The sequence below is a fragment of the Lepidochelys kempii genome, chromosome 4, assembly GCF_965140265.1.
Source record: "Lepidochelys kempii isolate rLepKem1 chromosome 4, rLepKem1.hap2, whole genome shotgun sequence".
Taxonomy (NCBI): Eukaryota; Metazoa; Chordata; order Testudines; family Cheloniidae; genus Lepidochelys; species Lepidochelys kempii.
The window spans coordinates 9,205,284-9,228,737 of NC_133259.1; the positions used below are offsets into that span (position 1 = coordinate 9,205,284).

Here is a 23,454-nt window from a genome sequence, read left to right on the forward strand (position 1 = left end):
GCTTGGATTTAAATTACAACATAGAATACAATATATATATGAAAATGGAGAAAAACATCCAAAATATTTAATAAATTTTAATTGGTATTCTATTAACAGTGCGATAAAAACTGTGATTAATCAGGATTAATTTTTTGAGTTAATCGTGTGAGTTACCTGCAATTCATTGAGAGCCCTAATTAAAATGTAAGTCTAATAACTCAAATGGAATGCACAACTAGATCATTAGCATTAGACACTCACAGCTAGGAAAAGTATAAGGCTAGGGATGTTCAACTAGTCCCGATATCTAATGGCTGAAAAATGATTAGTGCTTTATTAATTTTTACAGTAAGACACTCATTGGAGGGGGGTATTGCGGAGTTCATGCTCCCAGCCTTTAGGTAAGGAAGTGCTTATTGCATTATTCAACAATTGTTCTACTTACTGACTGAAAGAGACTTCACAATCCCAAAAGGAAAGTGTTAGCACTATGTCATAACACAGTGAAACACTAAATGAGGATGGGTTTATGAAGACTGAAACCATGGGTAAAACTACTATAGATGCACTGCCCAGTTTGACAGATACTGAGCCAAGTTCAGAGGTGACTCACTGATTCTAAGAGAGTCTAGTTTAGACCTCTGCATGTGGCACAGTGTATCATTTGAAAAATCATTGGATCAAGGCCCAAAACTTAATGGTATTTGTTCTATCCGAGGTTGAGGCAGCAAAGCAATGTCTAGATTTAAACACCCGAGGTCACTGCTACAAAAATATGAAAAAAATACTAAATTTAGTAGCCATGCACTTACTGCTGGTCCAAACAGCTTCTGAAGATAATCCTGTATTGGAAGGATATGGAAAAGGACCTAGTGACCAAGGCTGATTTGCAGCATATTGTGGTAAAGATGGCATCTGAGAGCTGTAAGGAAGGGGCATCTGAGAACTAAAATATCCATGCACTGGATACATTTGAGCATAGTTAGGCCTTTGTAGCTCCCCAAGAGCAGCATAACTAAATGACTGGGAGTAAAACATATTAGAGTGTGCATTACACACATTACTTGCAATGGCAGATGTGCCAGACTGAGCAAACTGTTGCACTTCATAGGTTATCTGCTGGTAAGTCTGGGTTATGGAACTGCCATTGCTATCACTTTGATGACAAGAATAAAAAGAATAGTAAGGATAGGATGTCTCAGGAGCCTGCACTAAAGAACCTTGCACTGGAGGTGTTGATGGTGGAAGTTCATTTTGAAAGAGGGCAGAATGTTCAGCAGGGCTTTTTGCTTTTTCATTGGAATGTGGTTCCAAAAGAGAGCATACTGATGGTGATTCTGTATTTTTATTTGCCATAATCACAAGAGGATCTGAAGTACTGACAGTCACACTGCTAGAAGACTCTGAGTTCTTTTCATATTTCTTTTCTTGTCTATCAGGTTTTGTGGCTAAATTATTAGTTGTACGATATTCAGCCAGTAAACTGGATCTTGATATATTTCCTCTGGCATCTGATTCTTGCACATGCTGTAGATTTAGTGCAGCAGACACAGCAGAGGGACTATCACCTAGTTTTGTTGTTGACATAACAGATTTCTGTGTTGAACATAAATCATTCTCAAGAGACTTTTGAAGCAGTGGCTCTTTTTCTAAAGACAAATGGGCATTTTCACATTTCTTGTCACAGGGTGCAAAACCTTCATGATGTTTTCTTGCATTTTTGTAAAAATTACTCTTTCTTCTGACCATGTGCTTTAGGTCTGCTGAGCTCTGCTGGCTGGTTAAACCTTTTAAATTAACAAATGAGCTTTTTGAAGCATCTGGTGTACGTTTAACATGTGCAGAGCAATAAACAGCTTCCAAATCTTTTGAATGCAAAGGTGAGTGTGGTAATTGGTCTTGCACAGGTTTTTCTAGAGGCCTCTTGTTTCCTAGATTATCCGGTGAGATACTCAACGCTAGATCTTTTTCATTTTGGGGATTAACTCTTGTATTCTCTCTAAAAAGAGCAAAACATAATTATATACTTGTACATCCACACTTCCTTTTTATCCCACTGGTAATAAAGAATACATATATACATCACTATCAAATACTGGTAGTAAAATAATTGTTTATAAGGGAAATGCATAAACCATCTGCTTTAATCCTTTAAATATATATGGATTAACAACTCACTAGTCCATGCTATTTTATAATTACAGGATGTAATACTGTAGAATATTATTCCACACAACTTTATTGTATTTTATAGTCCAGGCATATGTTATTCAATGTTACACTATTTTTTTTCAATTGGATATTATTCTAGAATTCCTCAATAATGTATAGTCTGTGCAGTCCAGTGTGGAAGTATTCCACCTCAGCAAAACTGAACAAAACCATGGTCCAAATCACACATCTTATGCCTGAGGAAATCATGAAGGAACTCTGCTCCTTGCTTTTCTCTGTCCCCTAACAACTGTGTGCTGAAGAAAATGGGGAAGATTCCACCCCTTCTCTTCCTGAAATGTATTAGGGCTCAGAAAGTTATGGGACTGGCTTAAAAATCATCATTTACAAAAATAATAAATTTCAGGTTCTTTTTATTTGCCTTCTGGTTTTCAAGCCTTTAGGGGGTCATATTTAGGGCTTTCTCCGGAATCATGAGGGCTAGAAACTTACTTTAAAAAAATGAAAGCTGAGATTCTCATGTAATCAAATGATTCTATGAGACTCGTAATAACAAGAGCGAGCAATGCTGATCAACTACTACCACACTGTGGTATCCAAGATACATTACTTCCATAAATTTGAATAGGAAACAACTATGTTATAATTATATGCCAACAATTCTCTATCTGCAGATATTTAGGTGTTAGATTTCTGTTTTCTGAATCTTTGATAATATTTAAATTTTAACTTTAAATTATGCTACCTCCTGAAGGTTCGAACCCACACGTGAGAAACTATGCTCTTGGTAAATGTATGTGTCCGTAAAGAATGATTGTTAGCTAAGGAATATAAGAGTAGTAATATCAAAAACTTACACGCTAACATTGTGGTTAAATTATACTGCCATCAAGAAGGTAAAATGAAAATGAAAAGTTTGGATAGAATTTATTTTTCATGACCACAGAGCAAGAGGAGAGAGAGAGAGCTTTGTAAGGTGTCAATCTGATTCTGCGGAATGAACTCACACAGGAACTACAGACCATTACAAACCTCTCCATCTTCAACTCCAAGTGCCGGGCATTCATCTCTCACCAGGCCCACTTAGCACAAACACAGAGTAGCGTGACCATTTTCAAAAAAATCCCTAAAACTAGAACAAAACACTAAACTGCACTGCACACACAATTCTCCCCCTACGGGAGAGGTTGAGAGAAAGAATGAACCACATGTGCAGTCTGGGAGCATAATGTAGCAAAATCTCATTCAGTGGCAAGTCAATGATAGAAAGGTAAGGGAGGTGTCATTTAATTGGAAAAATCTACAGAATCATAATTTCAATTGTGTTACCCTCTGCAGCATGGCCGGGGGGACTCACTGCCCCCCACTCTCCCAGCTCCATGTCCTCTGATTGGTGGAAAATTTGATTATATAATGTCCTCATGCCGAGTTGAATATTATTCGAAAGACCTTTCTCCCACAACTACAATGGTACCAAAATGTGACAAACCTAAAAAAACTATGCAGATGTATAATCAAGAAAATATGTAAAAATCAATTATTTTTAATTATACTTAACACAGGAATGCATTGCTTGCATAAAAAGAAGACAGATCTTTGGTAATTCTAGAGAATTTAGACTTGACATGTAGGACTGAAAACATGTATTCATCAAAGTCATCATTACTGTTGTCTCTGCCTAGGGCACCACTGCTACACACAGTTGCACGGACAGTGTCTGTCCATACAAGTGTCTGTCCATATGTCACATCTCCATACAAGGCAGGCTGCTGGCCAAACATTTGTAGAGTAGTGAGCATTTGGTCTCTGCACACGAGAAACTGATTAGCTGAAGGACTGATTCTGGAACGCAAATCTCAAGTGTTAACAGTTTCTTATTTGTCAAGAGCTTGTTGTGCTTCAGTCATATCCTCTATGATTTCTAAGCAGGACAGCCTCTGCTGGCATAAGATACCAGTCACATTGTCAATAGGTGCTGGCTTGGGGAAGACCATGCAAGATGTGCATTAATTTGCTTTTCATCTGGCACATAGCCATAGTTTCATTGCACTTAAACCTTGATCATGATACCACAGAAAACTCACACTTTCCCATAAGCTGTACGAGGAATTTGCCACAGGTTTGGGAATGAATTGTTAAACCAACCGCCACCTGTAGTTGTAGATTATGAATATGCCACACCGTTGTCATGTATGTGTTGGAAACCTGACTTTCACTCAAGCACTTGTACAAAAGGCTTTGTGATAAAATGGCAGCCTTGTGCTCCAATTACTTGCCATCATACTTGCTGGTGTTGAAGTCACGGTGATCACCAATGCACTACTTAAGGAAGTAGTATGGGTTACGCAGTATTATTTTTCAGGTTTGGCATCAGTAGGGTGATCAGCTAGCAAGTGTGAAAAATCAGGACACTTTTGGGGTGGGAGGTGCGTATATAAGAAAAGCCCCTAATACTGGGACATCTGGTCACTCTAGGCATCAGCTACGGATCCCAGAAACTCCCAATGCTGTAGGACAAATTGCTTTTCCATACAAATGTAGCAGTTGCAAACAGAGAATCTTCATATTACCGTTGATGTCAGCCCTTTCTTCCATTTTTGATAGCACCATGGCTTTTGCAGCTTAAGGACAAGTGCTGTGATTCATTTCTGTGGATAGGACTGCTAAAAACTAGGTCCATATCCCACAGTTCATCTTCAATAAGTGCTTTAAGAGCCTTTCTGCTAAGTATGTGTTCCTCTTCAACCCCATTCAAAGCACATACGTCTCTGTACGTAGCCTCTGCACTGGCCATCACCACCACATTCCCATCCATTAGAGCCCTCATGAGGCAATTTATAAACTCCAGCTGAATTGCAGTTTGCAGTAGTAAAATCAATATTTGTTTCTGTTGTTTTTACCTTTTAACACAACACATTACATATATATACTTAGTGCAGTGCTTGATGTGATACACAGTATCTATGTTTGGGTGCATTTTGGGTCCATGCACTCTTACCGCACAATATTCTTGCTAAGAGTTACTGCTTCATACAGTTTCTCATCTGCTTTGTGTATTGAAACTGTGGTTAATGAATGTCTTTGGACTTCCAGTTTATTGCAGAAGAAGCAGGTGTTCTTCTTGAACTGTATGCCGTGGGACCTCGTATAAGGTGAGTCTCGCCCACAGATGGCACTAGATACTTTAACTTTTTGCTGATCCTCAATGTACTTCCTTTCCCATCTTGCCAAATTCAGTTATTGGGTGCACTTCTTATAGCAAGTAAGGTGCCACAGAGCACTGTGTTTAACCAAGTCCTCCACGGAGTATTCTCCAAAGATTAAGCTACTAGTCAGTACCCTTCATCTCACCATTGATGATCATAAGAACAGCCATACTGGGTCAGACCAAAGGTCCATCTAGCCCAGTATCCTGTCTTCCGACAGTGGCCAATGCCAGGTGCTCCAGAGGGAATGAAGAGAACAGGTAATCATCAAGTGATCCATCCAGTCGCCCATTCCCAGCTTCTGGCAAACAGAGGCTAGGGATACCATCCCTGCCATCACGGCTAATAGCCATTGACAGACCTATCTTCCATGAATTTATCTAGTTCTTTTTTTAACCCTGTTATAATCTTGGCCTTCACAACATCCTCTGGTAAGGAGTTCCACAGGTTGACTGTGCAGTGTGTGAAGAAATATTTCCTTTTGTTTGTTTTAAACCTGCTGCCTATTAATTTCATTTGGTGACCCCTAGTTCTTGTGTTTTGAGGAGTAAATAACGCTTCCTTATTTACTTTCTCCATACCTGTCATGATTTTATAGCTCTCTATCGTATCCCCCCTTTTCCAAGCTGAAAAGTCCTAGTCTTATTAATCTTTCTTCATATGGAAGCTGTTCTATACCCCTAATCATTTTTGTTGCCCTTTTCTGAACCTTTTCCAATTCCAATATATATTTTTTGAGATGGTACAACCACATCTGCACACAGTATTCAAGATGTGGGTGTACCATGAATTTATATAGAGGCAATATGATATTTTCTCTTATCTATCCCTTTCTTAATGATTCGCACCATTGTGTTAGTTTTTTTGACTGCCGCTGCAAATTGAGTGGATGTTTTCAGAGAACTATCAACTATGACTCCAAGATCTCTTTCTTGAGTGGTAACAACTAATTTAGACTCCATCATTTTACATGTATAGTTGGGATTATGTTTTCCAATGTGCATTACTTTGCATTTATCAACACTGAATTTCATTTGCCATTTTGTTGCCCAGTCACTCAGTTTTGTGAGATCCCTTTGTAACTCTTCGCAGTCTGCTTTGGACTTAACTATCTTGAGTAGTTTTGTATCATCTGCAAATTTTGCCACCTCACTGTTTACCTCTTTTTCCAGATCATTTATGAATATGTTGAATAGTACTGATCCCAGTATAGATCCCTGGGGGACATGACTATGTTCCTCTCTCCATTCTGAAAACTGACTGTTTATTCCTATCCTTTGTTTTCTATGTTTTAACCAGTTACTGATCCATGAGAGGACCTTCCCTCTTATCCCATGACAGCTTACTTTGCTTAAAGAGCCTTTGATGAGGGACCTTGTCAAAGGCTTTCTAAAAATCTAAATACATTATATCCACTGGATCACTCTTATCCACATGCTTGTCCATCCCCTCAAGAATTCTAGTAGATTGGCGAGACATGATTTCCCTTTGCAAAAATCCTATTGACTCTTCCCCAACAAATTATGTTCATCTATGTGTCTGATAATCCTGTTCTTTACTATCATTTCAATTAGTTTGCCCAGTACTGAAGTTAGGCTTACCGGCCTGTAATTGCTGGGATCACCTCTGGAGACTTTTTAAAAAATTGGTGTCACAGCAGCTATTCTCCAGTCATCTGGTACAGAAGCTGCTTTAAATGATAGGTTACATACCACAGTTAGCAGTTCTGCAATTTCATATTTGAGTTCCTTTGGACCTCTTGGGTGAATACCATCTGGTCCTGGTGACTTATTACTGTTTAGTTTATCAATTTGTTCCCAAACCTCCTCTAATGACACTGCAGTCTAGGACAGTTCCTCAGATTTGTCACCTAAAAAGACTGGCTCAGGTTTGGGAATCTCCTTCATATCCTCAGCTGTGAAGACCGATGTAAAGAATTCATTTAGTTTCTCCATAATGGCCTTATCATCCTTGAGTGCTCCTTTAGCATCCTGATCGTCCAGTGGCCCCACTGGTTGTTCAGCAGGCTTCCTGCTTCTGATGTACTTAAATTTTTTTTTGCTATTACTTTTTGAGTCTTTGGCTAGCTGTTCTTCAAATTCTTTTTTGGCCTTCCTAATTATATTTTTACACTTCACTTGCCAGAGTTTATGTTCCTTTCTATTTTCCTCACTAGGGTTTAACTTCCACTTTTTAAAGGATGCCTTTTTGCCTCTAACTGCTTCTTAAACTTTGTTGTTTAGCTACGATGGCCTTTTTTGGTTCTCTTGCTACGTTTTTAATTTGGGGTATACATTTAAGTTGAGCCTCTATTATGGTGTCTTTAAAAAGTTTCCATGCAGCTTGTAGGGATTTCACTTTTGGCACTGTATCTTAATTACTGTTTAACTAACTTCCTCATTTTTGTGTAGTTTCCTTTTTCTGAAATTAAATGCTACCATGGTGGGTGCTGTGGTGTTTTTCCCCCCAGGAAAGGATTTTATAATAAATTACTTTGAGACAGTAATTAATCATGTTATGTAATGTATGTTATGTAACTATGTGCCTACCATTTGTGGATGGATTCCAGTAATTTATGGCTGGATGCTGATATCTTAATCAGTACCTAATTACTACTCTTTGGCACAATAAACGAAGGTGACAATCAATACCACTGAACCACTTCTCTTGTGCTGATTCTGGCAAATCAACTTGAAGCACTCCTTCCATTCACAGTAACTTGTAACATTAACAAAATTAATCAGGTTTGTCCTGAGCATTAACTGATAAGGTGGTACTGTCAGTTGAGAACCACAATTTAAACTTTGTGAGGGCTGCATGTTTGACGTGCCTATGTTAAAGTATAATATTAAAAAGAGTTGATTTTTAAACATTTTCTTGAATGTATATCTACTTAATCGTTCTAGGTTTGTCCTGTTTGGTACAACTGTGTTCTTGGGAGAAAGGGCTTTTGAATGATACCCAACTGAATGCATTTCCATTGACACTGTATTAACAGAATCTCCACCAACCGGAGTACTTGGAGCTGGGAGCAGGGTTAGCGGGGAGTGAGTCCCCCATGCCACGCTGCAGAGGGTGATACTATTGAAATTATGATTCTGTAAATTTTTATTAATCAAAAGACATCTCCCTTAGCGTTCTATCATTAACTTGCCCACAGAAGTACATATGCTCGCAAACTCTGACACGTTAGTCAAATGGCTCAAAGCACGACTGAAAAGCACTCAGCCACTGTGGTGATGAGTGTGGTATAAGAACCTCTATAGAACTGAAGACAATGAAGGAAAAACTACTCAATGTGCTTTACGCAGTAGTCACCTAAATATGCCACAAACCGCTTCTTGTCATCCTTGGAAATGGCAGGTTTCAGAGTAACAGCCGTGTTAGTCTGTATTCGCAAAAAGAAAAGGAGTACTTGTGGCACCTTAGAGACTAACCAATTTATTTGAGCATGAGTTTGCGTGAGCTACAGCTCACTTCACCGGATGCATACTGGAATGGGTATTGGCAAAGATGACAAAACCCTTGGAAATGGGTTATTTGGCAAAGATTACATTGATTCTGCAGAGAAGAATACCAAATAATTTAGTTGTAGCTAACGCTTTGGAACATCTGGAATAAAGTAGTACATATGGCAATCACTTCTGTTACCAAGATTGTTGAGGCACTGTGGACTATATATGCTCACATGATTTACCTGAAGAGATTGCTTCAGACAGTGGTCTTCAGTTACTGAAGGATTTCAGATTTTCCTCAAAAGAAATTCTGCATCACAGAGTAGGTAAACTGTTTATTATTCTGAATTAAATGAGTTAGCAGAATGCTTTGTGAAGACACTTTAAATGACACTAGAGAAAAATGAGGGAAAAAGCCTGCAATGTTGTTTTGGGAACTTTCTTTTGTCATACAACCTTACACCACAGACCTTCACATAGAAACAACCTTGAAGAGCTGGGGTGAAAGAAGCTGTGAAGACATACAATATTCTCTCTGAGACATCCTAACATTGCACAGTGATGCTGTGTCATCTATGCTGATGGAGAATGACAAGAGAAACATCACTAAGCAATGTCAGGATGTGACGTCATGATAACTTGATCAATTAATTTGACACAGTAACCTCTCTCTTTTCCATTACTGTTTTGTTGGTGGCTGAAAGGAGTCCCATCAACTCTGATACATGGCTTAATTCTTCTGCCTCCGGCCTCACATGTGCCAGGAAGTGCAAAGAGTGCCACTGTGATTGGAACACCACACATTAGGTCTGAGAATAGGTTGAGCAAGAGGTGCTTTGTGGACTCTAAAAAAGTCCCCTAGGAATTAAATGCACCTCTAATGCTACAAGTTGAGTAGCGCTGTATTAAAGTAAGGGGGAAAGGTGTCACTCTTTTTCCTGTCATTATTCAGCAGATCTTGAGCTTTTCTGCACAAGTGTTTTTACTATTTTAAATCCTAAATATACCTTATGTGGCAGCATGTTTCATTTTCAGCTCCATTTTTTGAGGCTGCTGCCATCAGAACACCAACCTAAGAGAAAATAAACTCATTATATGTGAAATTCTTATACTCTTAATGATTATTTTGTGCAGACTATTCCTGTTAGCTATTTTCAAAATGTAAATGCTTACTTTTGTTTGACTAACATCTTAAATTTGTATTACAATCGCAGTAAAACACTGTCCTTGAGATCCAGGAATTTTGGGTGTTACTGTATAATGAGGGATTCACAAGAGCTATGGTAGAAAGGCACCTTTCTCTGAAGCAGCCAGTGCTGGTCACTGTCAGAGACAGATACTGAACTTGATGGACCACTGGTCTGATCCAATACGGCAGTTCCTATGTTTGGACCCAGATATGCTGCTGGGTAGTGCTGTCAAAGTGAACCAAAAGGATGTATTCTGCTGAGATTTTGGAAGAGTCCAGAACACAAGAGATAAGCTGGAGAACGTTGATGCTTTCATTTGTTTACATGAGGGTTGTGTCATCTTCATGCATGCTGCCCCCAGTGTGAAGTTTGCTTCCATAGTGGGTATGCAAGGGTCTAAATTATGTTTCAGCATGTTCTTTGTACTTATTTACCCACAAACAGGACATCTGCATGTGATCTGGGAATAGATGCCCAATTCTGCAGTGCATTTAGCAAGTGGTTTCATGTCTTTGAAAGGAATTTCTGGAGATACTTCATGTGGAATCCCCTGAGGGATGATACTGGTTCATGGCAAAAGCAATCATCAATGCTGAAGACACTGCACTACTGATAACTGCTGCTGGGACAACACTGATGCAATGAGGCTTTGGATCTTTATAAATCTTTTCCAGTGTGGTAAAGTTCTGACTACAGCCATGCCTTTTGCAGCCTGTGGGTGGGCAACTCCCTATGCTCGGCTCAAAAAGTTCTTGGCTTTTGGTAATAACCAGTGGGTTGGAAGCATTTCTGGCATTTGGCAAGTTCTGAGTGGGTCTGCTTCTCTGGGCTTGGTTCTGATTGGGATGTTGTCCATGAATGTGTGTGTGTGTAACTTATAGATTCACAGATTCCAAGGATAGATGTCCGATTTCCTATATATCAGAGGCCAAAATAATCCCTAGAACAGGTCTTTGGATATTTAAAAGTTGTCAGTGATAGACAATCCAACACGACCACTTGGTAAATTGTTTAATTGGTTAATTACTCTTTCTGTTCAAAATGTACAGCTAATTTCCATTCTGACTTTGTTTAGCTTCAGCTTCCAGCCATTGGATCATGTTATACCCTTCTCTGCTAGACTGAAGAGCTCATTATTAAATATTTGTACCCACAGACTGTAATCAAGTCACCCCTTAATCTTCTCTTTTTTAAGCTAAATAAATTGAGTTCCTTGAGTCTATCAATATAAAGTGTCTCCTTCCCACTGAATCTCTCCCTTTTTAAATCCAAAAAATCACTGGGCAGACACAAACCTAAAGCTTCAAAACCAGTAAGATTGAACTAGTTCTTTCAATTGTTTGATGGTGGTGTTGGTGTTTTTTAAATTTGTCAATTTTTTAAACTAGTATTTCCTAAACTGTAGTCCAATGTGTTAAATGCCCCACCTGCCAGGCTAAGAGGGACTTTAGTGGAGCTGTAGCAGGGATCTGCCTAAGTCCTTTTGGACCAAAGTTAGGTCATGATTGTTCAAGTGAAATATCATCCATAAATAACGCTTTTGCTTTTAAAAAGGAAAACATGCAGCTGAAAGGGCCTCTGAAGGAAGAAAAACACCGTCTGGTTCAGGTGTAATTAAGATTTGCAAAATATAAGACACTGTAATTTACAGTATCTCACTAATAACCATGCATCTTATTCAGACAGTTGGAGTCTTAAAGTAGAGAATATCTTCTGTATATTTTACACTTGTCACCCTATCTGAATGATTAGTGAAAATTGGTGTAGGCTAGGTAATTAAATTAACCATGTATAAAATGAAAACATGTCAGTTTGTATCATGGGGTAGTGGAGACAGAACAGTCATGATAATAAACCAAATGGATTTCATTTCCCACATATTTATTCCAAGCCCTTTCATGCCTTGGTCTGCATACCACTGTATTTCAAGATAACTTTATATAGCTTGGAGATTAACTTTTTAGAAGGTACGTCATCGTGACGGTTCTCGGATACCCAAGACTGAGAGTCACCTTATTCACAGATTCCAAGGCCATAAGGGATCATTGTGATCATCTAGTTTGACCTCTGGTATAACATAGACCATGGAACTTCCCGAAAATAATTCCTAGAGCAGATTTTTTTTAGCAAAACACCCATTCTTGATTTAAGTATTGTCAGTGCTGGAGAATCCACCACAACCCTTGGCAAATTGTTCCAATGGTTAATTACCCTCCCTATCAAAAATGTACATCTTATTTCCAGTCTGAATTTATGTAGCTTCAACTTCCAGACATTGGATCTTTTTTACTCTTCTCTGTCAGACTGAAGACTCTATTATTCATAGAATCATAGAATATCAGGTTTTGAAGGGACCTCAGGAGGTCATATAGTCCAATCTCCTGCTCAAAGCAGGACCAATCCCCAACTAAATCATCCCAGCCAGGGGTTTGTCAGGCCTGACCTTAAAAACCTCTAAGGAAGGAGATTCTACTACCTCCCTAGGTAACCCATTCCAGTGCTTCACCTCCCTCCTAGTGAAAAAGTTTTTCCTAGTATCCAACCTAAACCTCCCCCATTGCAACTTGAGATCTTTACTCCTCATTCTGTCAGGAGTATTATTAAGTATTTGTCCCCCACATAGATCCTTATAAACTGTAATCAAGTTGTCGCTTAACCTCTTTGTTAAACTAAACAGATTGAGCTCTTTGAGTCTATCACTATAAAGCATGTTTTCTAATCCTTTAATTGTTCTCTTATCCTTTAATCCTCTAAAACTTGCAATCTGAGCCTCGTTAAAACCACTATAAGCCATTTCAGATTGAGTTCAGAATGTAGACTGAATGGAAGGCTCTTTTACAGAAAGTGGAAGTTTCCAAACATAAATATGCATTCTAAGGATTTTGTGGTTCAGGATAAAATTATATCTAGGACTTTTTCTGAGCTTCTGATCCAGTTTACTCCCTCGTGGGGGTGGGAGTGCGGGCAGAGTCTCTTCTTAAATGGCTTTGGTGTTGGTAGAGGCTAAGGGGTTTGCTATGCTGGATTTGAGAAATGAGAGGTGACTTTGACCTGCATTCTCAGCTCCTATTTTCCCTCATGTTTCCCCAAACAGCGTCACCTATAAATTTGTAAGCTAAGGGTCTCTCTTTGCAATGACTACTATTCAAGAGTATAAACACAGCTTCCTTGTTAAGGGCCATTACTCTTTTCACAAATCACATCAATTTCCAAAAAAGATTGCCAAGAATCAATATTTTACACATTGCTGCAAGAATTTGCCAGAATCTGAATCCCAGACTTCTCACATTCACAGTAAGGATCATACCCCTAGACAAACAAGCCACTTAGTAGTTTTTCCTTATGAATTACAAAGAATCTTTTTGATTTGAATGATCAAAGCTGAGCTTTCAAATGTCTGCTTAGAGTATCTTCTCTCTTATGGTCTATGGGAACTTTTGGAAGTAAGTCCCATTCTGAAAAGACAACAATGCCTTGCACCCGGTGGAACTACTACTGCCCTGGTCTTAGGTCTTCTTCATTGACTAATTCTCATCACCTGCGAAATTTTCTTGTGTTTATGTAACAGTTTAGTTTCACCCAGAAGCCCCCATTCAGATTCAGTGATGCCCTCAAAAATGGGGAGGATGGGGATTTTTTACACTAATTGCTCATTAAAAATTCACAAATCCTTAGGGACACTGGTTTGTCTTTTGGGAACCTGGAGGCTCTGGATTTTACAAGACTTATCCCAGAGCGGGCTGTTTGGGGTTCTCCTTCCCAGAGAAATCACACTGCTCCTGCTTGAACCTTCCCACAGCACAGTTCCCCTGCAGGAAGCTGCAACCAGGCCCTGACTTGCCAGTCTAATTCAAATCCCTGTGCCCTGGCAGGGTAAGGGTCAGCTGGTTGGCCACAGCAGGGCATTGCTCACCCTATGAAGCTCCTAAAAAGCTTGCCTTATAAATACAGCAGCTCCTGGACATGGTTTGATGCTTGCAGGGTTTCTCTGCTGCTGTGGAGAAAGGTAGAAGGCAGAGGAAGATGACTAGAGAGATACAGAACCAGAGAGGTCCCACAGGCCTCGATGCTCAGTAGAAGAGACCTCCCAGCAGAAGAGAGGGAAAAGAGCTGGAAGATAAAGTGAGATCTCTACTGCACAGACAACAAATACATATAACCATTCTCGAAGATGAAACCCCAACTTGTACCACTACTGGAGGCAGAATTTCTGGGGGCCCAAATGAGGAATGGGGCTTAGAATTGCAGCTCCCAGCAACAACTGATTGCTTTCCAATTCTACAACAGGTGCACACAGCCCATTCATTAAGAATAAAGTAGCAGCTGAACAGCAAACACAAGATACAGCTACTGTCTCTCAAAGGTAGAGACCAAGTGCGAGAGGTTGACGGCAGAGCTAGACCACAACAGACTGACCTACAGTATAACAATGGTGCTGCATACTTCCTGTTTTCAACTCCCTGTCTTTGGGGTTTATAGATAAGGTCACAACATATTTTTAAAGATTTGATTTAAAGTATGCTATTAATAGGCACCTAGAGGTTTACAGACATCAGGTGGTAAAGAAATACCATTTTTATGATTTATTGTTCACATTCGGATTTTCCACAGGTCTTATGCAAGAGAAATATGAACACTGATATAAATATTAAAAAGTACTTTAGACACACAAAACAATAGTTGGATACCATTAAAATTAAGAGGATAAATTTTTTTAAATGGTATAAGAATGACTGAAGGATTTGAAAACATGCCTTATCGTGACAGACTCAAAACCACAATCTATTTCGCCTTCCAAAGAAGAGAGAGCATTCCATAAATGGCAATCAAGGAGCTTAGCTGATCATCCCCACTTCCAGTGACACTAGGAAAGCAGGCATGTGAGATGCACTAGGAGTGGGATTTGTTTGCATTTGAGGCTGTAAATAAAGCTCAGGTGTTTATTTTGGTTTGTGCTCTAGTTTTTGAACTCTTGGCTTTGCCAAGACAGGGGATCATCATATTGGACTCTGTGCTTTGAGAGAATCCTCAGCTAGCCTAGCAGGCTGATGCTGATTCAGCATTCTACAAGTGGTAAATTCAGATTTTTTAAAATTGACTCTCCCTTATCTAGTAAAAAAAAAAATCTTATTTTGAGGGTGAAAGAAAAACAGCATTAGAGATTTCTTAGCCCAAAAACACTGTTACAAACTAATGACCTTTCCTCATTGGCAAAGACAGACCCGTCAGTTCTTTAAGATCAGTTTAAGCCTTGGGAATAATATAGATGAGAGAGTTTACTTTTTTGCTCTAAATTCAAACCTGGAATCATTCATCTCCACAAAGCACAATCTGATGCACACCTCTGCCCTTAACTCAGTATCCGTATGTAACTAGCACTACAATTCTCTTTTAAAGATAACGCATTTTGAAGTATTAAGGAATGATCTTACCTTTTGTTTTTTGCAGATGGAAGGAGAAGAGCTTTCTGTATACTCAGGAGTGTCTCCATGTGAGAACACAAAACTAGGTCTTTTTTGATGGGGCGGAGAACTAGCTTTGATGACATACACTGCATCTTGAGTTTCACAGACACTTTTTTTAGTTTTAGTCAGATGCATTTTCATGTCTCCCTTTCTTTTCAACTGGCAGGTCTTTCTCCAATTATTTAGCATCTGATATATCAGAAGAGAGAGGACGGATTTACCTTTTTTGGCACAAGCAAACTTCATAAGCTCAATGGTTTTCATGATTTTCATAATATGAGCCATTTTTCCTAAATCTTTCCTGGCAGCCAACATCAAATTTTCAAGCAACAAAGAAAACTGGTTGTAGTTGTAGTCTAATTCAGTCACAGTATTCCCATAGTTTACAGATATGGTATAAGGTACACACTCAACATACGTGAAGATAGAAGGCTTCGAATTTTGTATTAATTCTCTTGTTTCTGAAAGTTCTGAAAGTTCTCTGGTGAGAAGATGAAGTGCATAAGAGCTGTTTATGGTTTCTGCATAGTTGCAAATAATGTCCAGTTCACTCTTAAGATCAGAGATGGCAGACTCAACAGTTTTACAAAGGTTGTCCATTGAATTATCCTTCAGAAATGAAAAGGAAGACATTTTCTTTTGGCAATGTACCAATTCAGGAAGAAGCGATAAATCAAACCACAACAAGCTTCGAAATCTTTGTTCATCTATTTTTCTTGCTATTGAATTTTTAAGGAAGTGAACTGTTTCATACATCATTAGTACTTCAATGTAAGTCTCAACAGCTTCAGGCTTTAAAATTATAGCATTAATGCCATCATTTTTCATTGTGTCTAGCACATTTTGCTCTGTGATCAAGATTTTATTGACATCCTCCTCCTGCAAAATCTGAAAATACATTTTTAAGCTTTCTAAATGTTCTGTACATCTGAGCATTAGCTGCTGTAACTTCTTGAGGTCTGCAAACTGAGCTTCATCTAATATTTCTCCAACACAGCAAATATCAGGATGTGAAAGCAAAACATTGAGGAAGTCAGAGTTTTCATCTCCATGTTTGCCTTTGTTTTCCCAATATTTTGACTTTTCTGTATCATTTTTCTTCTCAGTAATGTTGTTAGATTTTTCAGTTCTAAACTCTTCTGCCACATATTCATAAACTTCATACAGCCTGGAGAGAGCATCTTGGTTTATTTGGCACAGAAGTTGTTTTTTCTTATCGGGAGAGGCTTTATTTAACAACAGATGTCTGTCTTTCCATACAAGACTTTTAGCAGCATCAAAAAATATATGCTCAAGGCCAAAGAGTGAAGCTTTCATATTCATTGATTCACAGGCCTTTATAAAGCTTATCTTTGTGGAGATAATTTCCATTATAACCCACAGATGGTCCTCTTTTTCTGCATAGGAGTGAGCATCTGGAAGGTTCCTATATGTATTTATCAGTTCCACAGCACTTTTCCTTACAGTTTCCAAATCTTCTAAAGTATCTCCAAAGTTAACTCCACAAGTAAAAGGCACAGAGAGGAAAAAATCTAAGCAATCAGAATTCTGTTGTACCACAGCTTCACACTCATCAATCTCTCGTCTGAATTTCAAGAATGCATAGTAAGATTTGTTTTCCCACCTTGTTTTTTCAAAGAGCTCTAATAACTGTCTATGGTAGCTCTGAAGCTCACGAAAAACATTGTACTTCAGCCTTCTTTGGAAAGCTGGAAAGAAACTGGATTGTTGTTGATACCCTGATGGCCTACCAAGCAGTTCCCCGTACAGTGAACCATCATACCAAAGCAAACTTCGGAAAGTTGGCTCCCTTTCTAGAAAGCACTTTTTGTTTTCAATGAACTGAATTGTTTCCATTATCATTTGGAGTTCCACCAGCGAATCTACAGCATGTGATTTTAACTTCGATTTACAGTTAGTCCATAGCTTTCTTTCAACCAGTAACTCTCGAGAAACCAAGATGTGCTTAAATGAGCTCCCTTGCTTTTCCTCAAAAGCTTTAACAAATGAAGGAAGAAGGTTATCACAAACTGTAATCTGTTCCTGTAACATTTTCAGAGATGATGTTTCATCTGCTTTTTGTAAAATATTTGATATTTCAGTTATGAAAGCAAGAGATTTCAGTTCTGTCCCAACTCCTCTATGCTTGTTTTTACTATTGAGGCCCTTACATTTGTTAGGACCATCACCTGAGAGATTATCTGCATTCAGTTTAGCCATATGGGCTGTAAGATGCTGATGTGTTTTGCTTGGTGAGGCATCATAAACCCCGGTAATGTTTGGAATACCTTGTTTTGCCATAATTCCTGATGTCAACTCTGAGTTAATTTGGCGATCTTTGTTAGTGCTTTCTTTCCAATCTTCATTTCTTTTGGCAAATTTCTTATCAATTGGCTTCCTTAAGACAGGTGCAGTGAAAGCACTGCTGCTGTTTGAAGAACTCTGAATGCATCTGGATTCCTTATTACACCTAGAGTGACCTTCTCTGTGTGTTATGCTCTTTTGTTCCAAAATGACCTTAGCAGAGGATCTCCCAGGTACATCTTTTAGCAAATACAGATTTACAGGTGATTTCACTTTGCTTTCCACTAGCCCCGTTTCCTTTATTTTTGGAAATGTATTCTGTCCAACTTCCTGTGAAATGTATTGATTTGAAAACGGGGTCAGAGCATTGTATACTAATGACTCAGAAGATACATTCTTTAAATAGTTCTCTGTCTCTATATTATTTTCTCTCTTATATACATTTTTTGCCAGTGGTTCCAATTTGATAGTCTCGGTAACATGTGCCTCCTTTTCAGCTACTTTACTGCAATTATTCAGACAACGCATGTCTGAATTTGAAGTTTCTTTTCTGTCATAGCCTCTATCTTGCAGCTGTCCGCTGAGAGGTACTGTTGGTGTTTCAAAAGAATGGGTTTCTAAAATTCTCTCAGATGAAATGTTTGCGCTTATTTTCAAAGATGCAGCTTTAGCACTAATAATTTCGTGATCTAATGGAACTTGAGATACACTGGTCTCATGTTTTCCTCCTGCTGCAGGCATCTGCCTCATTGAGCCTGAAGAAAAGTTTCCAATACCAACACTCTGATTTGTGGAAATACCCCCACTGCCAGCAGAAAACATAGTCTCTTTTTCAGTAGAAAGAATACTGTCCAGGTTTTTGTGAGTGGCGGAGAGTGTGGAAACATCTTGCTTGTTGGTGTTTGCATTTAAACAGCTCTCTGCAGCTGTTTTTAACAGTGATGTATGTATGACAGCATTCATCTTTACATTAGTCTTACAAGCTCCATCTTTTCTTTTGTCTGTACAAAATTCTACAGAATCATCCTTTTCGACAGGCAAGCTCAAAGGTCTTGAGATATTTTTGTTGTTAAATGTATTTGCTTCAGAGATATGGTCTTGTCCTGTTACACTGCCACATTTTCCAGCAGTCCCTTGAATATGAATTTTAGATGAAACATTTACAAAAACCTTGTGCTCCTTATTAGTTAGTTCCATATCTTCTAGCCCAATGGTGTCTAAACCTAGAGAGTTTTCAGAGTCTGTTTGAAGTTTCGTTATTCTTCTCGTATCTCTCACATTGTCACCCTCAAAAGCCAAATATGCCTTGCATGTAGCAGCCGAAAACTGACTACAAGTTACTGAAGAAGCCACAGGTAAGTCAGATTTACAATGATGCATCTGACTTATAATATCTTTCAACACAACCGGTGCACAACCTGTAGTGGACCTTGCATGCATGTCTTCCTCTGAAACCATTTCTCTCATTTTATCCCCTTTATTTTTAAACCTTTGTTTTATTGGCATACATGTAACTGTGTCACTTGCTTTCTTAAATGCTACAGTTCGTTTATTTTCCTTCATGTTATACTTTCTTTTCTGAGAAAAGTGAGCAGAAGAATACTTCCCAGTTGTCAAGAAACTATGACCTTCAAGATCACAGCTTTCCCATAAGTCGTTACATATTATTTCATAACATTTTGGTAAGGGACCCTTTTGTCTTTTCTCTCCAACTTTAGTTACAATTTTTAGAGATTTGAGAACTCTCCTCTGAGCTTTCCTTAAGTGAAACATAGCACCATCTATTTTTTTGGATAGACGCTTACTTTTGCATAAGGATGCTTCACTACAAAGAGTATTTAGAACATTTTTAATGTGTTTTTCAGACTGTGCAAGTGTTTTCATTCGTCCCTCAAACAATAAAGAAAACATTTCAGATGAATAGTGTTCTCTCTTTTTACCACAAAGTTTTGAATTTCTGTATATAGGTGAATGTGTTGAAGCTTTCCGAGGCCTCATTTTATTTGTTAGAGATTTATTATGTGGATGCTTTCTCTTAACTTTTGATTGCACACCTTTTTTACTCTTACATTCATTACTATTATCTTTTGGTTTTGTACCGTAAAAGCTACTTACTTTATTCAATACATCAGAAACAGTAACAGGTGCAGTGAAAGTTTTGCTTTCTTTTTCAGGCATATGACTGTCTGCCTCATGAACACAGCTAGGTAGGCATGTTTGCATTTTATTTGTAAGATCCAAATTCTGTATATATTCTTCACTTCTTTGCTCTCCTGACAATTCCATATTGACTTCTAATCCTGGAGATTCAATTGCACATCTCCACATCTCTCTTGCAATTCCAATGTTGGGGGGGCTGAATCCTGATTTAAGTATGTTGGTTACTGTAATTTGTAAGTCAGGCCACACAGTTGTACTTAAAGATTCTGTTTTATCTTCCTTTGTGCAAGATTTTTTCCCTGACGAACAATGATCTTCACTTTTCTCTAATATCTTCTGGCTAGCGTTTCCAGATAAACTTTCCCAGTCTATACGATCTGTCAAGTACTGATACAGTGAATCAACCTCCTCATCAGATCCACCTTCATGACTATGTGGATTTTGTGGTACTGAGAGAGATTCCTCATGCTGCTCCAGAGAAATTTCAATCTCACTTTCAAATTCCAAGTCCTGGAGAAAAATATCCTCACATTTCTCCTCCATCGTCTGTTTAAATATTTCCTGCACACTATTTTCATGGCAAGATGAGTTTTTCTCAGAAACATGTGTTTCCTGAGGTTTGGAACATCCCCTTTCTTCGTGTTCCACATTTCCAGAAGGCATGGATATGGTGGTGATTAGCATAACAGTATTCTGCTCCTCCCATTGATGAGCCTCTGACAATGCTATAGATCTGCAAAACTCTGCTGTGGCAGACAGCTCTTCTGATTCTCTTTTGTTATCTGGAATCATTCCCTTTTCCTTTACAGAAGTGGTAATATTTTCTGTTTCCATCAAATATGCTCCTGTTAATGCACATCCTTCTTCAAAACTTAAGTTTAAATCAGAAGCTGATCTTTTTAAATCCAGAATATGAGGAGTGTCACAAACTTCCAGCCAGACTCCTGGGACGTTGCTAAATTCTTTTTCAAGTTGGCATGTGTGCATTTGATTGAAATCATGAACATTTATATCGGTCCCCATTTCCTGATTACAGATCCAACTCTGCTCTTCATCTAAAAATGCAGCTCCAGAAGCATCACTCTCTTTGCTATCCCTGCAGAAATATTTGTCTAATGACACTGGCTCATTTTCTCCAAGGAAACATAAGCATTCTTTATTGAAGCAACCTCTCAATACTTTGTCTGTTCTGCAGATAGCATGAGACAAATATATCTGGTCATTCACTGTTTCTTTGATGGAAGAATTGTCTTTTACTTCTTTTATAGCATCTTCTCTTTTACCTACGCAATTTTTGTTTGTAATTTCAGTTGCTGAATATATTAATTTATGGGCCTTTATAGGGCCTTCATCAACATTGGCTTTTTCAGAAAGCAAAGTGTCTTGAAGCTTACTTTGGTGAAAGTTTTCTTCACCAACCATTTGATCACTAGGAACAGATTCACAAGCAACGTGATGACAGACACACTTGTCCTCTTCCACTTTGGCATATTGTTTTCTCATAGCATGTTTAAAAAGATGCATTTTTCCATGGACACCACTGTCTAAAGTATAATCCTGTGTATCAAAACCCTCACTATTAACTTCATATTCACTGTTTGAGGTCAAAGTATTTTCAGCATATGTTAAGTAAGAATCTGTTGAACTGTTTCCTATTGCAGAAGTATAATTATTTTCTTGTAACTGGTTATGCGTTTTCCCAGTATATTCTGTCTTGCCTTCATGAGATTTAATATTTTCAGGATGTTGGATGCCTATGTTCATGCCTTTATCATCATGCAAAGACTGTTCAGGAGTATGTATTTGATTATCCTCAAGTACTATTAAATTAATAGATTGTGATTCCTTACATTTCTGCCCTCCTTTCACTGAGGCATATTTATCCCATTTAGAATGGTTCAGTTGTGCTGAACCCTGCCCTTTATCATGTTTCTTAAGTGGGTAAAGACCATTACACACTCGATGGGAAATCTTAGATTTTTTATCTGCATTATTTTTGTTCTGTGCTACTGACATTTTGCCCTGCCTCCATGCATGAGACAGAGATGAGTGTGACCTTTGTTTTTCTCTTTTTTTGAGGTCCTCTGGAGGTGCTTTCTTTGAATTTTTGTTTTGACAATCTACAGAGAAGAAAGAGAAAATATTCCCTACCACTGATGGTGTATAGTGATTGGAACCCTTTTGAGATCTGGAATACTGGCAGCTGCTTGAATCTGCAATGCTGTGAGGCATGGCTTCAGAGTGTGTGTTGCAGGCAAAGTTAGCAGGTAGCACTGATGCAACTGACTTTCCAACTGACACAGATGAGCACTTTTGATCAGGAGGAGGATCATTATGCCTTAACTTTTTAGTGAAACTTAAGTTCTTTTTGCTATCGTGAACAGGTAAATGTTTTATATTGTTCTTATGAAGATTGGAACTTTTTTCTTTGTAGCAGTGGTCTGCTTTGTCTTTCATGGACAAACTCTCCTGCAAGTCTATCTCAGGTTTTGTATTCCCAAATGGAAAAGATGAACATTTCCTCAGTTGTTCTCCCACAGTAATCTGGTGCGTTTTCAAGTCTTTTCTATCACAGAGACGGTTTTCATTTGTTGTGATGTGCTTTTCTTCAATAACAGTTTTTGAAGCAGCATGTGTGTGAATACCCTGCAATGCAAATGGCTCCACTATTCCTTTACGAAGTTTTGTTACGCTACGAGCCACTTGCTTGTTTTCCACAGTGCGTTCTTTGTCTGTATTCACTGTGGATTTAAACTCTTTTATGAAAGCTGTCTCTTTCCATGATGCTTGCTCCTCATGTCTCTGTCTAAGTTGACCTTGTTTTGGGTCATTAAGCAGAGGAGGTTCTCCAGGTGAAGGTATATTTAAAGTGGCTGATATTTTCATTTCTGAGTTGAGATATTCCAGCCCATTCTCAGATGTTGAATTCTCATGAAAAACTGCCTCAGTGTTTTGTTTTCCTGAGTTTCCTTCTCTTTTCTTTAGTCTTGGATCCATAATGAGTCTTGAAGTAATTACAGTACTTGAGCCACTACTACTGTGGGCAGCAGAAACTGTGGTAAAATTATCATCTGAAATAATGCATTTTAGATTCACCTTGTGGTCACTACTAATGCTTCCACTGGTATCTACACCAGCCACAAGTGGCAGACTTGACTCATTTTCTTGCACTTGTGATGAATCCCACCTTCCAGATATGTTATGTTCCACTTGGGTATCATTGGCTTCAGCTACCGAACCATTCCTGTTCAGTGTATTTTCACAGGAGGAAGAAACTTTTGGGCCAGAAGTATTCTCCTCTGAATTTATTTCACTGCAAGAAGAGCTCTCCTCAGGTCTGAAAGCAAGAAAATCTACAGATTTCCTGAAATGCTCATAGATTATTGTAGCCTGAGCACCTTTACCGATCCTTTTGGCTACTGTACAGTTTTTCCATGAGCCTCGTCTTCCTGTGAAAGAAAGAAGAGAAAAGTGACAATACTCCACAGTTAAGGCTGCAAGAACAATGTTGACCCATTTC

At 38.5% G+C, this 23,454-nt stretch overlaps 1 protein-coding gene across 2 annotated transcripts in view; it reads right to left on the bottom strand.

Annotated features, from left to right (window-relative positions):
• Window positions 1–747: 747 nt before the first annotated feature.
• Window positions 748–23,454, bottom strand: part of TEX15 (testis expressed 15, meiosis and synapsis associated) — an 86,700-nt gene continuing 63,993 nt past the window's right edge. For both annotated transcript variants that reach the window (XM_073340315.1, XM_073340316.1), the window contains exons 7-9: window positions 15,438–23,383; window positions 9,823–9,887; window positions 748–1,981 (exon numbers count right to left, since the gene is read on the bottom strand). In XM_073340315.1, the coding sequence (XP_073196416.1) occupies window positions 748–1,981; window positions 9,823–9,887; window positions 15,438–23,383 (9,245 nt within the window). The remainder of the gene's footprint in view (window positions 1,982–9,822; window positions 9,888–15,437; window positions 23,384–23,454) is intronic.